Source organism: Cnephaeus nilssonii (assembly GCF_951640355.1).
Source record: "Cnephaeus nilssonii genome assembly, chromosome: 8".
NCBI classification, from domain to species: Eukaryota; Metazoa; Chordata; class Mammalia; order Chiroptera; family Vespertilionidae; genus Cnephaeus; species Cnephaeus nilssonii.
The window spans coordinates 23,378,252-23,392,329 of NC_137079.1; the positions used below are offsets into that span (position 1 = coordinate 23,378,252).

The 14,078-nt window shown below is 49.5% G+C and overlaps 1 protein-coding gene across 3 annotated transcripts in view; it reads right to left on the bottom strand.

Moving 5' to 3' along the window:
- FGFR1 (fibroblast growth factor receptor 1) overlaps nucleotides 1-14,078 on the bottom strand; it is a 48,510-nt gene that overhangs the window by 11,897 nt on the left and 22,535 nt on the right. The window contains exons 3-6 of one of the 3 annotated variants that reach the window (XM_079778815.1): nucleotides 3,737-4,003; nucleotides 2,295-2,378; nucleotides 1,849-2,021; nucleotides 77-200 (exon numbers count right to left, since the gene is read on the bottom strand). In XM_079778815.1, coding sequence (XP_079634941.1) covers nucleotides 77-200; nucleotides 1,849-2,021; nucleotides 2,295-2,378; nucleotides 3,737-4,003 — 648 coding nt within the window. Of the gene's footprint in view, nucleotides 1-76; nucleotides 201-1,848; nucleotides 2,022-2,288; nucleotides 2,379-3,736; nucleotides 4,004-14,078 lie in introns of all 3 variants that reach the window. The other 2 variants (XM_079778814.1, XM_079778816.1) reach the window with 2 other exon arrangements.

Genomic DNA, 14,078 nt, shown 5'->3' on the forward strand with positions numbered 1-14,078 from the left:
ATCTCATGGCTGGTTTCTCAACGCCCCTGCTCTCTCTCCTGTAAGCTCCCATTCCTGTCGCCACTGGCATTCTTACCCACAACGTCAAGCTGGTAGGTGTGGTTAATGCTGCCATACTCGTTTTCCACAATGCAGGTGTAGTTGCCCTTATCAGAAGGCACCACGGAGTCCATGATGATGCTCCAGGTGGCATAACGGACCTGAGGGGAAACATGCCGAAGGGCTCCATTGAGGGTGTGGAGGAAAATGCAGGCGGAAGCTGCATGGCGGCATTGGTGCCCTGTGGCACTTACCCTCCATCTGAGCAGAGCACAGGGCCCATGCAGCACCGTGACACAGGACAAGGCAGGTCTGCCTACCCCAGCCCATTCACACTCAAACTCTGGATGTCTGCCCACAACAGCCAAGGCCATCGTGACCTCGACAAATGTGCCTTCTGCACCCCCCCAAATACACCGGGAAGTTTCCCAAATGCTGCGCGCGCTCTATCCAGGCTGTTTCTGTGCGGGTCTGGCTCCCCAGTAAGAGTCTGGCCCTGTCTGCCCTTGATGTCTCACTTCAAAACTGGCTGCTCCAGCCTGATCAGGGGTCAGAGTTGTTTTCACTGTCCTAATGAAGCACTGATCACAGCCTGCTTTTCATGACAGTGCTCGTGGACATCTGCCCTCCTGAGACTGAAATTCTTTACGGCAGGAGCGCTGTCTTGTACCATTCACAGCACAGTGTCTTATACATAGCAAAATTTAAAATGTTCCCCTATGTTTCCTGCTCTCCTGTGCTTTTCTTAATAAGATTAATGAGAAAAGAGCAGCGAGGTGGGATGGGAAAGGAAGAGGGACTATAAGGAGGATCAGAGACTCTAAAAAAGAGGTTCCAATGAAGATGTTCTTCCTACAACGTAGATGGGCAGGGAACATGGACAATTTACACAACAGGAAATGGAAATTGTTCATTAACATAAGGAAATTCTAAGTCTGTTGACAAGCAAAATAACACACAAGAAAACAAGATATTTTCACTTATCAAATATGGGGGCAAAGGTATAGTGAGCTTATTCTCATGCTTTGTTATGGGAGGGCGAATTAATTTCTCTTTTTAAGAAAGTAAAATAAAATAAAATTTAAAAATAAAATAAGGCTATACTCAACTCATTACCCACATCATCATCCTTTAGAGCAAATGTCACAATAAAAATGTTATATCTTCCCATTGTATTTTGAACTCTCTCTTGCCTAGTATACTCTCTGGAAAGATATATGTTCAAAGAAATGTTCATGTAATAAATGAATGTGAATAAATAAGTAAAATAACCTAATTACCAGGAAAAAGGTAACTGAGTAATATGCGTCAAGGGCTTAAAGAAAATGCTAGCACTTTGAATTAGTAATTTCACTTCTAGCAATCCGTCCTAAGGAAGAACATTTAAAAATGCCGACAAACATTTAAGTACAAAGATACTAGCTGTGATATTAATTATAATATTGAAAAACTAGAAAACGAGTAACACAAAATAGTCCATCAAGTTATTGGACATTTTAATAATGGAATATTACGCACTTGTGAAAAGTTATCTTTAAAATGCATGGCAAAAGACTCATGCTATAATGTTAACACGTGACAAGATAAGAATGTACATACACGGTGTAATTAACTAACTAAAAACCATATACAGAGAAAAAAGGCTGAAAAATCCAACTCCATTTGCACATTTTTGTATTTGAAATGTTTATAAAATGTATTACTTCTATAGTTAGAAAGCTTTATTTGAAACAAGTAAAGGCATATGACAAGGATTTCTTTAACCAGCTTCTCCCGTTTCTACTCTAATGCTCATACAGACACACATACCTTGTAGCCTCCAATCCTGTGGTCAGGTTTGAATTCTTTGCCATTTTTCAACCAGCGCAGTGTGGGGTTAGGAGTCCCACTGGAAGGGCATTTGAACTTTACTGTTTTGGCAGCTGGTACTGCATGTAGTTTCTTTTCCATTTTTTCTGGAGACGTCCAGTATGGAGCCACAGCTGCCCAGGAAAAGCCAAGAGAGACAGGCGGGGCTGGTCAGGCCCAGGAGCAGGGGCCCAGGCCAGGACCTGGAGACACCCTGCCCACCTGCCCAACACTTGTGAACAATGCCTGCACTGATCAGGATGCCCAAGGGATCCCACTGCCAAGCATCACCACTCCATGTGCCCGCTCCTCCTCGAGGGCTCCAATCACCTGACCTCCCCCTTCCCACCCAACTCAACAGCCAGACCCCAAGGGCAGTAAGGTAGGAAACAGTGTCTCACGCATACGGTTTGGTTTGGTGTTATCTGTCTCTTTCTCCTCTGAAGAGGAGTCATCATCGTCATCGTCGTCCTCCGAGGAGGGGAGAGCATCTGCGAGAAGGAGAAGGGGCTCTGAGGTCCCTCCAGGGGGAGAGTTTCCTCTAGATTTCCATCCATATCAACATCCCCTACGCATAAAGGCCAGTCCAGTGATAGATGAACGCAGACACCTTCCCCATACCGACCCCCAGGCCCTTATCGACTCTCTGTCAGTGGGAGAGAAACGGTTCACTAAGAACTGCACGCTCTATGCTTGCCCCTTTCCTTCCCCAACCTAATTCCCTGCTCCTCTCTGCCCAGAGCTCTTTACACTTCATCAGGGGCAGTGGGCCTCTTTAATTTAATACCACCCCGCATTCAGAGGCTCTCCCCGCTCACGGTACCACTGGATGTGCTGGGTCTCAGAACTAGCACCCAGGGAACCTGTATCCTCCTTTGGCCTGCTAACCGTTGGGAAATCAGACAGATCTAGACACACTGAGGCCGGAAGCTATTTCCAAAGCCACGAGCTGAACAACTTATAGTGGAATTTTTCCAGCATGCATCTGCTAAAGTTTGGAAGCTGCTCTTTCTGCCAGAGCAGATAGGGAGCCTATAATACACCAGTCCACAGCTGCCATCACCTCTCCCCAACAAGTATCCATCCCTTTTAAGAGGTTTGACACACATGTGACCACCAATCGGGGCTTATGCCAGATCTTTCTCTACTCCTTGCTAGCACTTTTGGTGTCTGGAGGGAAATAGAGGTGTCAAGTCCCTGTTGGGGGCAGGTTCTAAAGGATGCCCAAGTAGGGCAGGTGCCAAGCGTGCACCCGGAGATTCACAAATGGCATAAAGGAAATTTCAGTTCTATTTTGTTTCATCCTGCTTTGTGAAAGTTGCACTCTCAATGTGGCAGATTCCCAAAGTCACAGAGCTCTAGGGTTCCCTGGCTGTCCTCGTTGCTCCAGAAGCTGGGGGACGGATATTTTCTGCAAACCCTGTGGATATGGCGGTGCATCTGGATCCTTCCCCATCACAGCAGGGACCTCACAATGTATTCTGGGGCTCTAATCACTAAACCAAGTACCAAGACCAAATGGCAAGGGAATGACAGGGTGGACGCTGGCTGAGCCCTACGCGGCACCCTGGAGTCTGGGCAAGCTGTGGTGAAGTCAGTGTTTGCGTCCAGAGTATCAGCAATCACCTCCCAGGTAGATCTGAGAAGCCTGGGGCCCACACCCCCTGGTCACCCCTCTGAGAGCTAAGCCACGCGGCGGGCAGGGAGCAATGTTAGTGGGCAGCAGTTTCTGAAGCAGAATGGGGGGCAGGTCATGGAAGGGGAGGAGATTCACCTCCCCCTGAGACTAGCAGAGAGGGGTGGAAGGGGGGAACCAGGGAGAAGGTGAGGGCAGGGCTTGGCTACCAACCTGAGACATTGACGGAGAAGTAGGTGGTGTCGCTGCCCGAGGGGCTGCTGGTCACGCAAGCGTAGAGGCCGGAGTCAGCGGGCACAGAATCCCGCACCTCCACCTCCTCCCCTGTGATGCGGGTACGGTTGCTTTCCACCAGCTGCACCCCGTCCCGCAGCCAGTTGATGCTCTGGACATCGTCCCGCAGCCGACAGCGGAGCTGCAGCAGGTCACCGGGGTGGACCAGGAAGGACTCCACTTCCACAGGGGCTCCCCAGGGCTGGGCTGCAGCCACCACAGGGGCCGGGAAGAGGAACCCAGGGACCGGAGAGGAAGAGAGGGAGAGGGAAGGAGGGAGAGACAAAGGGAGTTACGCTAGAGGCACTGAGCTGCCACATCCCAGGGGCCACAGAGCTGGGGTGATGGGGACTGGAATATGGGTCAGTCAGGAAATGGCTGGCTACCTGGGAACCCCCATCTCTTCTTCTCTACCCCCCTCCTCCAAAGGTCAAAGGTAGAAAGAGGAAAAGTTAGGAAGCAGCTGCAGCAGCATTAAGCGGTTCACATTTCATTTCCCTCCATCCTAGGGGGACACAGCCAGCCCTCCCCAGGACTTCTGTGTGGCCCCTCCCCACACACTCAGTTCCCTGCCAAGAATGGCCACTTCCCAGAGAAACACCCCGTTTCCTTTTGGCTAGGTCCGTCTTTCCCCTTTCCCCGGGTAACAGTTGAACAAACCCCAAACCCTCAAACATCTAGCAGCCCCCACCCAAGTTGAGGGAAGGCACTGTATCAACGAGGCCGCTCTTGGTTCAAGTGATTGCGGGGTGGGGTTCTGGCCCCCCAATGAGTCAGATGCATAAGATGAATATGGGGGAGAGACAGCCCAGAAGAGGTCAGCTCAGGGGAGCCTCTAGCTAACAGGTGTCAGGCCAGAGGACTCGGAGCTTTTGCCTATATTAGGAATGGAGGCCTGCAGCTGCCACCAAACCCACACTTGTGCTGGCAGCCTAAGCCGGTGCGCACAAAGCTCTTTTCTCCTCCCCACTGCACGGCTCCCTCCCCCTAAGCACCCCCCCCACCCCGCCACCTTTCTCTCCTCCTCCCCTCCCCCGGCACACATGTCCAGTTTCCCTCACCTCCCTTTCCCTGGAGCCCCTGTGGTTCACAACTCCCAAGATCTGATAGGATCCTGTCCATACACCCATCCCTCTCACCAACAACTCCACACTCACACTGACAGCAGAGCCTGAAGCTAGACACACCTAGGAGTCCGCCATGCAGGGCAGTTCCCCATCTCCTGAGCACCCCCGTCTTCACTAACCTGGGGGAAATGCAGGTTCTACTTCCCTTCAAGAGCTGCAGGTGTGCTCCTGGCGTCTTCTGCAAGTGTCCACCCCCACCAAAATAGTGCTGGTTGCAGCTCAAATCTACCACCTGACTTGGTCTCCACCGTTTGGGAAGCCTTATTTCTCACCACTGGTTCACCACCAGGGGCTCACACCTGGGACTCCTCACACACGCCCTCCCCCTGCAGGGCTCATGTCTCTACCTAGTTCTGTTCACTCACCCTCCAGGTCTCAGCCCAGCTGGTAACTCTGTCCCGAAGCCTTTTCCGACTCTATTGGGGTCAGGGGCCCTCCCATCCCATCTGTCACCCTGAAGGAAAGCCCCTTTCTCAACTGAGTTGTGAGGGTAGGGACGTGTCATCTTTACCTTTAAATCCCCAACACCTAGTACGGCGCCTGGCACACAAGAATTGCCCAATAAATGCTTGCTGGATAATGCAAGAATGACACATGCACAGCCACACTGTCCCTTCACTGCCTTCCTTTGTAAGTTCCCTTTCCTCCCTCACCACCCTCATTTTACAGAACTCATTCTGAAGTGCTAAACAGGTGTCCACTAGAAACCTTGCGAATGAAGAAGACAGGTGGCACCAGGGAGCAATGTTCCTCAGTGGGGCCTCAAAGCAGGCTTTGGAGCCAAGGCTGCAACCCCAGGGCTCTATCTTAAATACTGGGTAAATACTGAGTCACCAAAAGGAGGGTGTTGCTTTGAAAGGGTTTGGAAACCACTAGGTTGGCATTCATTTATTTTCGTGAACCGGGTCAAGAAGAACACCAACCACAAAGGTGAGCAGACCACACAACTGATTAAAAATAAGCTTTTGTGGGTCCTAAAAAAAAAAAATGTGATTCTTTCCATTTTTAACGGTTTGTGGTTTTGCCAAAAGAAAGTAGAAGAAAAGCAGTTCAGACTTGACCCTTAAGGAAACAGCAGACACTCCTATTGATCCCATCTCATTTCCCTTCAGTGACCTCACAGATTAAATATTTTGCAGCTCGTGATCTGTACCAGCCGTTGGTCACACAGTAAACTCAGTAAACTCAAATTCTTCGTCGCTGGCATCACAGCCTATTTTGACAGGCCCCAGAGACAAAAAGGTAGCGAGGAGAACATGGGCATGTCCCCAAGAGGAAGCAGGAGAGGGACACTGGCCCTGCTGAGACGGGCTCTGGCTGATTCTAGCTTGGATTCCTAACTTCCCACTCATCCCAACCGGGATGTGCAAACCAACCTCTCCTGCATGGTCTCCAAAAACCCCCCAAACCTGCTTTCTTTTTCTTGCCCCTGGAGTTCAAACTCACCCTGATGCTCCAGGCCTTGGTGCGCTGTGTCCATTATGCTCCTAATCAAGATCCTACATGGTGGGGCCCTAGCTGGGTAGCTCAGTTGGTTAGAGCATTGTCTCCATATGCCAAGGTTGTGGGTCAGGGCACAAGTAAAGAAGCAACCAATGAATGCATAAATAAGTGGAATGACAAATCAATGTTTCTCTCTCTCTCTCCCCCATTCCTTCTCTCTCTAAAATCAATAAATGAAACAGTTTTTAAAAGTTTACACTGTGTATATAGGATAAAACCTAAAGCCCTGCTTGATATCCAAGGTTCCTTACAATCTGTTCCCACCTCTCCATGCAACCTTCTTCTCCCTACCTTCCACTCCAGGTCTGGCTGCTCTCTTCACCGAATGCGTTCTCCCCCCACAACAAAACTTACTTCTGCTCAAGCCTGCCAGCCATCTCTCTAGAGTCCTCCTACCCTATCCTACTCAAAGCGCATCATCGAAGACATCCAGGAAGCCTTCTGTTGGCGCTAGTGTCTCAACCCTAATTTTCTGTAAAACCGGTACTCTCTGAACCGCACAAAATTGCACTCAGTTGTGTATCATCTTGTATGGTTTCTTTTGTAAACACCTCTATTGAAATATAATCCATATACCATAAAATCCACCCATTTAGAGCAGACAGGGGTGGGAAAAAGTAGTTTTACAGTTGCTTGTATGACAAATAATACAATAATTAATAAATAATAATATAAGAATAAACTCCTGTTTCATGTACTCACAACTGTAAACCTACTTCTGCCCACCCCTGAATAATTCAATGTTTTTTAGTATATCCACAGTTATGCAACCATCACCACAATTAACTTTAGAACATTTTTATCACCCCCAAAAAGAAACCCTGTTCCCGTTAGCAGTCACTATCCCTCCCTCAGTTTAAGCAACCACTGATAGGCTCTATAGATTTGCCTATACTGGATATTGCATGTCAATGAAATCATACAATGTATGGTCTTTTGTGACAGCTTCTTTCATTTAGCATGTTTTCAAGGTTCTTCTGTGCTATCACATGGCTCAGTATTTCATTGTTTCTAATGGCTGAATAATATTTAATTATATGGATATACCACGTTTTGTTTACTCATTCACTGATTGATGGATAGTTGGGTGTATTGTTTCCTGCCAAAAGTGTCCATGTCTCACCTCTCTGAAGAAACAGCGTAAGCAACTCAGAGCAGAATTGACTATTATAATTTTCCCACGGTGCCCAACAAAGTCAGAAACATAGAAGTGCCTAATGGGTCTTGAATTGAATTTAGCATCTGGCAAAGGCTAATTTTTAGAGGAACCAAAAGATCAGCCTATGGCCTTTGGGCTACAGTGGATTTTTTCACAGCTAACAGTGCTCTTGGATGTCAAAGTCTCCATTTACAAAGCAAGGATAATGCACTTTTTTTCTGGGAGGTGATGGAAAGGTAACCAACCACGGGTTTACCAGGCCTTACCCACCTGTGCCACCGCCCAGAGCTGAGGTCCTGACCTTAGGGAGTCCCTATGTAAGGTGGCAGATGTGAGGGCATCACTGCTCACTGGTAGCCACAGCAATCAAATGTCACTACTCTCCATTCTCTTTTGGTCTTCCCAGTGTCCCCATTTATGCCCTCATTGAAAGGCTCTTGCATCTGTGGCTCCATCTCCTCTGAGCTGGCCTTTCTCTGATCAAGACCGATGGTCCAGGGCTATACTGTTGTTATATATTAGCTAACAAGAAAGGAACTAATTGACACTTTTATTAGGCTGGCCATGAAAGATGAAGGAAAGAAAGCCAGTTTATTGCTCAGCCACTTGAAACCAGCATTCCAAATCTAAGAGAACCTGATTAATGGCAACAGGGATACTGGGAGGGAAGTGGCAGACCAAAGCACTCGCATTGTGCGTCTTGTTTCCTGAGAGACGAGATGGGGAATGGAAGCTGGAGGATATTTGGTATCTGGATTCCATGGTGACCTAGTAGGAGGCTGAAAATGTTTGGCGCGAGTCAAATTCGCTCTCACAGGCTCTAGGTGCCATGTGTTCAAAGGGCACTGTGGAAAAAAGGTGCATTGTGCTTCGAGGCGCACAACACAGAGTCACTATTATCTTCACTGGCAGCAGGGAGTTTAGGGTTAGGGCTAGGGCTTGACTTGAACATCCTTAGAGGATGAAGGCTGCCAATGCCTTAGAGAACTCTCCAGAAAACAGGAGAAAACAAAGACTCCTGCTTAGCTGCGTGAATCTGAGGCTGAGGAGGCCTCTGGCCCTGAGGCAGTTTCCGGGGACAGTGCGGATGGCCATTTGCCCATGGAAGGCTGTGCAGGCTGGATGGGTACCCCTTCAGTGCGAGGGAAAGGGAGTCATGGAGCAATCACCAATCCCACGTGCTTCTCTAATGAAGTCTCTCTATCCCCTCCAAGGAATCTAGATGGGGGACCCACACTTTTTAATAATCCTCATGGAAGCATCTAGCAAGACAGAGAGGTGGGGATGGTGCTTCCCATGGTGTTCTCAAGTCTAAGAACATGATAAATGTTAATAGGGCCCCACAAGTCCCTTTCTCTTCCTACTTCCCTCCAAAATACCACAGCTTTGTCATCCCTAACAAGCCATCAGGATGCAACACTTTGCTATGACAGGACTAGCCAGAAACCTGCCATAGTCATCGAGCAGGCGGTTTTGCCTTGGGTACATCAGATCAGATCTGAGTTCTTGATTCTAAATCTCTGTCTCCTGTCAGCCACGGGTGTCATGTGGGGCGGGGGAATGAAGTCACAGGAGGCCCAAACCTTTTATTCTTATGAGATGAGACCCCAGTTCCCCCAAATCCAAGAAGATGGGAACTTTCTTCAACATGGCTATCATTAATGAGGTGCCTCTGTGAGCCCTTGTAAGGAGAAGAAACAGAGTAAGCAAAGGAACAGCAGACCTACGTCTGGCCCTGCCCAGAGTGATCAGATTTACATTACACCTTGATATGTGTAAGGCACTTTGTCTGCAACATGAGACAACCGAAGAATGTCAGAACCCAGCAGAGGCTCTGAGGTTACCGAACTTAAATACTGGTGGTCAGGGCAGACAGCGGTATTCACAGCAGAGGTTGGACATAATGGTAAGGAAAGAGGGGAATTAAGTAAGGATTTAGAGCGAGGATGAAAACTTGGAGGGCAGCAGAAAAGGTAAGGTGCTTATGAGCAGGGTAGTGCCTTGGGATGAGGCGGGGTGGGGCACGAGGTCAGACTCTATGGCCAGCATGGAACTGAAGGTTCATGGCAGAAAATAGTAAAAAACAACAACAAACAAATAAAACCACTAAAAAAGTCCCAGGGAGCACATTCTCTGTAGACTATGAATGCAGGCCATTCATGCCACATGGACAAATATACCTGAACATGTATTTTGAAATACCACTTCACCAGCCCTGGTCCCATAACAGCCAGTTTGGTCTGGAAATTATCCACCCCCAGAACCCCACAACTTAACCTGAAACCAGTGACGAATAACAATATATTTGCATGGCGCCCTGCAATTTAGCACGTGCCTTTCCATATATTGGTTTGGGATCCTTAAATAACTCTGAATATGGTAAAACTAATATTGGCCAATAATTTATAGCATGCTTACTATAACCCATATACTGTGAGGGCTCTTACCCCAGACTATCATTTAACCCACACATCACTTCCATGATGGTGATATTATATTATCTCTACCCTCTGGATGTGTCCACTTACTTACTATGTGCTGAGCACAGTTCTCATGTAAGCCTCACACCAACCCTGTGAAGTAGACACTATTATTACCCTCACTTTACACAGTGGACACTGAGGCACAGAGAGGCTCAGTATGTGTCCGAGAGAGCCCACCTAGCGTGGCTACCAGCTAGTGGCCAAGGTGCGATTCAAACCCAGCTGGCCTGGCTCTCAGAATCCACACAAATCCACATCCCAGGGCCATCGCTTTGAAAGACAGCCTCTACCTTCACCGTGTCTTTTGCAAACCTTGACTTCAGAAAAACGACTGAAAACCTTTCTGTTCAATCGTCTGATCCTGTCTAATGGCACCAATGTCTCTTAGCTCACACACGGGATTCTCAAGTTGGCGGCTTTGGCCTGACCCTCCCTTTTTCATTCCCTCAATTTCCTCAGCCCCACAACTATGACCTTACAACTTAGGGCTTTTAACTTACAGAAGCATGCTCCTGTCCACACTCTAGGCCTTTCAAGTTGAGCAGATGGGACTGTGCACCTCTGGCAGGTGAGGAAATAGGGGGAGAGGGAGCGCAGTGTGACGGTGGCAGACTAGTAACAATGCCCTGTTTTGGTGTGGCACTTGGTACTCTACAAGGCATGTCAATTCATGTTCCTGGTATTCCTGTTCATTCCCATTCAAACATGAGACAATGGAGGGTGTGAGGAACTTCTCCCAAAGCCACAAAAGGGGTCAGCATTGGCTCTAGATGCTGGTTCCGGCCCCTCCACAGCACCTCACGCTCATGCAGCACACGGGACAGCAAGGTGACCACTCAGCTACTTACAGCTCTGCCTTGGCCACAGGTAGACAGCACAGCTCCTCCCTCCCTCCCTGTGTCCCTGGCTCAATCTTGGATCAGTCACCTGATACCTTGCCAAGTCCCAAGCCCCTCACCCTTGATTAGTTTACAGCTGAGTTGATGACCTCTGATGACCCCTGCCTGACTCCACTGAGAAGATTAAGAACATTAGGCAAAGGGGGCTCATCAACCGTCCCCTGGGGCCAGCTCTCCTGATCACACATCCTCAGACCCACCGCTCAGGCACAGCACTCTGCATCGCATCCCCTCACACTCCTGAGAGCCCAGTTTCCTCCTCCTCCAGAATCGGGAGCCTCTGACCACCTCCCTTCCCCCACCGCAGCGGTCCAGTCTCCAGGTCCCACCTCTCCAGCCAAGCCAATGCCTTCACTGCCCCTTTTATTTTGCTTTCTCCCACCCAAAGGGCTTCGCTTCTACTAGAATGTCTTTCTCCTCCTATTGCTCCAACACTTCCCTAAGACGTCCCCAACTACATTCATCTCATTTTTAATATGATTTACACATTTCCATGGCTTTATCTTGTGCTTATTCATTCTGCGTGGCTGTGGGTTAGTCCATGGTCAGCGTGTGTCTTATCTACTCTCGAAGTCAGGAGCGTGTCTCTCCATTCTACGCTCCAAAGTTGGCAGGGCCTGGGTATTCAGCCCCCAGCAAAATCCAGGCACGATGTTTCAGGGCCGCCATTTCTGTCATCCCTTTGAAATCCTTTTGATTTTGGATTTCTGGGTTAAGAAAATTAAGGGAGAACACCATCCTCTTCAAGTAACGCGGGGGGACTGGTGGTCCAGGAATGTTTACAGTCTTGGCACAAACTCCCCAGAGATAAATGAGGGGGCAATTGTGGGTGGGGGAGGAACTAGGGGTGGCTTTGAAAGCAAACTTAAAAGAAACACAGAACGGCCCAGCAGGGCTCTGGGAGACCTCGGCGAAGGTTTTTTATTATGTTATTTTGGCTTTGAAATGGAACTGAAAACTTACTTTGGTTTGACAAGGCCAGGCCAGAGGGGGGAATCTCACCGAAATCCCGGGAACAACTATTATCTTACAAGGCTGGGGGTGCAGAGAGGAAGCCCTAAAGATACAGGATGCCCTGAACTCACGAGGTCCCCAAGATACAGGGAAAGCTGGGGACATGGGGAGCGCAGGCATGCGTGGAAGGGAGACAGGAACACCAAATCAATTAGCGGGACCTGACACCCTGATCCAGCAGCATGCACCCGTCCCCACCCAGGGGATTTGGAGTGTAGGGTGTGTTGTTTTCTTTAATAGAAAAAAAAAGGGGGGGGGGTAAGAAGGACCTTTCAGCATGCAAATGGGCCACAGCCAGAAGAGCCCATTAAAATGTAAAAACCCCACATTCAGCCCCACAAAACTGCAAACTGCTGTGTTTGCCAGAGGGGCAGCAATACAGCTCCCGACAAAGGGGCTGAGGAACAATGGCGGGCTGAATGGCCTCTGTCAGCAGGTCCCCTCACGTGTTGCCATGGGGACCCCACCGGGGCTTACCAAAGGTATTTCCTGAGGAGAAAGCAGTGCACACAAGCCCAGGCAGCCCGGCTAATCCTGACAGGAAGCCATCGCCATTCAGCAGCCCAGAGGCTTGGGGCCGGCGTTTTGTTTTGTTTTTATTAAAAAAAGATTTCGGTCTTTTGTGTGTCCCACCTCATCACTGTAATTTAGTGCAGAGCCACCTGCGAGGGCCAAAGCTGCAGCCGGGGGCCCTGGGCCGCTGCACGACCCCCCAAACACAGCTCCCCAGTAGTCGGGGCAAGAGGAGGCCCAGGCACGCAGAACCCCACTCAGGAGACCCGGGCGGGAAGTAGCTGGGGCCCAGAGAGTTTTGTGTGAACCTTCAAACAGATGTTGCGAGGGGGTAACATAGCGTCGGATGGGGCCTGGGTTCAAGTCCCGGTGCTGGGTTCCACCCGAGGCCTCCTTCATACCTTCATAGCATAGTGTTTTCCCAACTAGGGGTGGCGTCCCCCGCCTCTCCCCACCTCCCACTGTGGGGAGAGCGCTCACACGCTGGGGACGAGGACGGTAATTAAGTGATTAACAAAGGAATGTGCCCAGGAGCTGTTTTAAAAGAAACCCCCTTTTTCCTTTCTCCCCAGCAAAAGCTTTCACCCCGACTATTTACTGACGCACTACCCACAGATCCGGAATGAAAACCTCGTCTACACCCATAAAGGATTCCCACTTTGCTTCCCTCCTTCCCAGGAAGAAAGAGGTGCTCTGGGGAGAGGGAAGTCCCCTGGAGAAGCCCAGGAGGTGTAGAACCCCCTTGCCCAGGGAGAGCAGCGGCAGAGGCGAAGGCGGATGCCCTACCGTTAGGGGAAGGGTCTGGGCTCCCAGTTCCTAGAAGTTTGTGTCACCCTCTCACAGTTGGCACCAGAGGAATCCGGCCTGGCAGATTCAGGGAAGAAAGCCAACAACACAGCTGGCGGTGGGGACAGACACTCCTGTGTGACAACTGCCCCCCCCCTCCCCACACAGTTTAGGGTGAAGTAACATTTCCTGAGCAAACGTGTATGTGGAAGGAGCTGTCCCCAATCAACAGGAGAATGAAGGTGGCTCTACTCATTCACTGTGATGCGAACCCAGGTCTTCGTGTTTGCAACGTCCATGCTCTTGCATCTAGACCTCCCCCGCACAAAACCATGTACTGAACCTGGTATTGATAGACAGAATCCTGCCGAGGAAAACGGTTTCAGAGGCATTAAAACTGTGCCCAACAACTCCCCTGGACACTTGCGAGCTTCTAAAGCCACGTAGGCGGGTCCTGTTTTGGAAAAAGAAGCCAGAGCACCTCTGTTCAACAATGAAAACTCCCCCCAAAAGAACCCCAAGCCCAGTAAGGGCCCCTCGTATAGGCTGAAATTTAGGGGGTGTTCTCCTGCCTTTATTAAAAATCACATCCTAAAGTCAAATCCAAAGTACAACTGGCCACCAGCTAACGGTTACAACACAGAAGTAAAAACACCTTCCACTACGTTGTAAGGGAAAAGCTGGACAAGTAGCTGAAGGGTGTGCATGCGTGCGCGTGTGTATTGCGTGCGCGTGTGTGCGTGCTGTGTGTGTGTATGTATATGGTCCTGCTGCTAGAGCGGAGTGCAGACCCTCCCA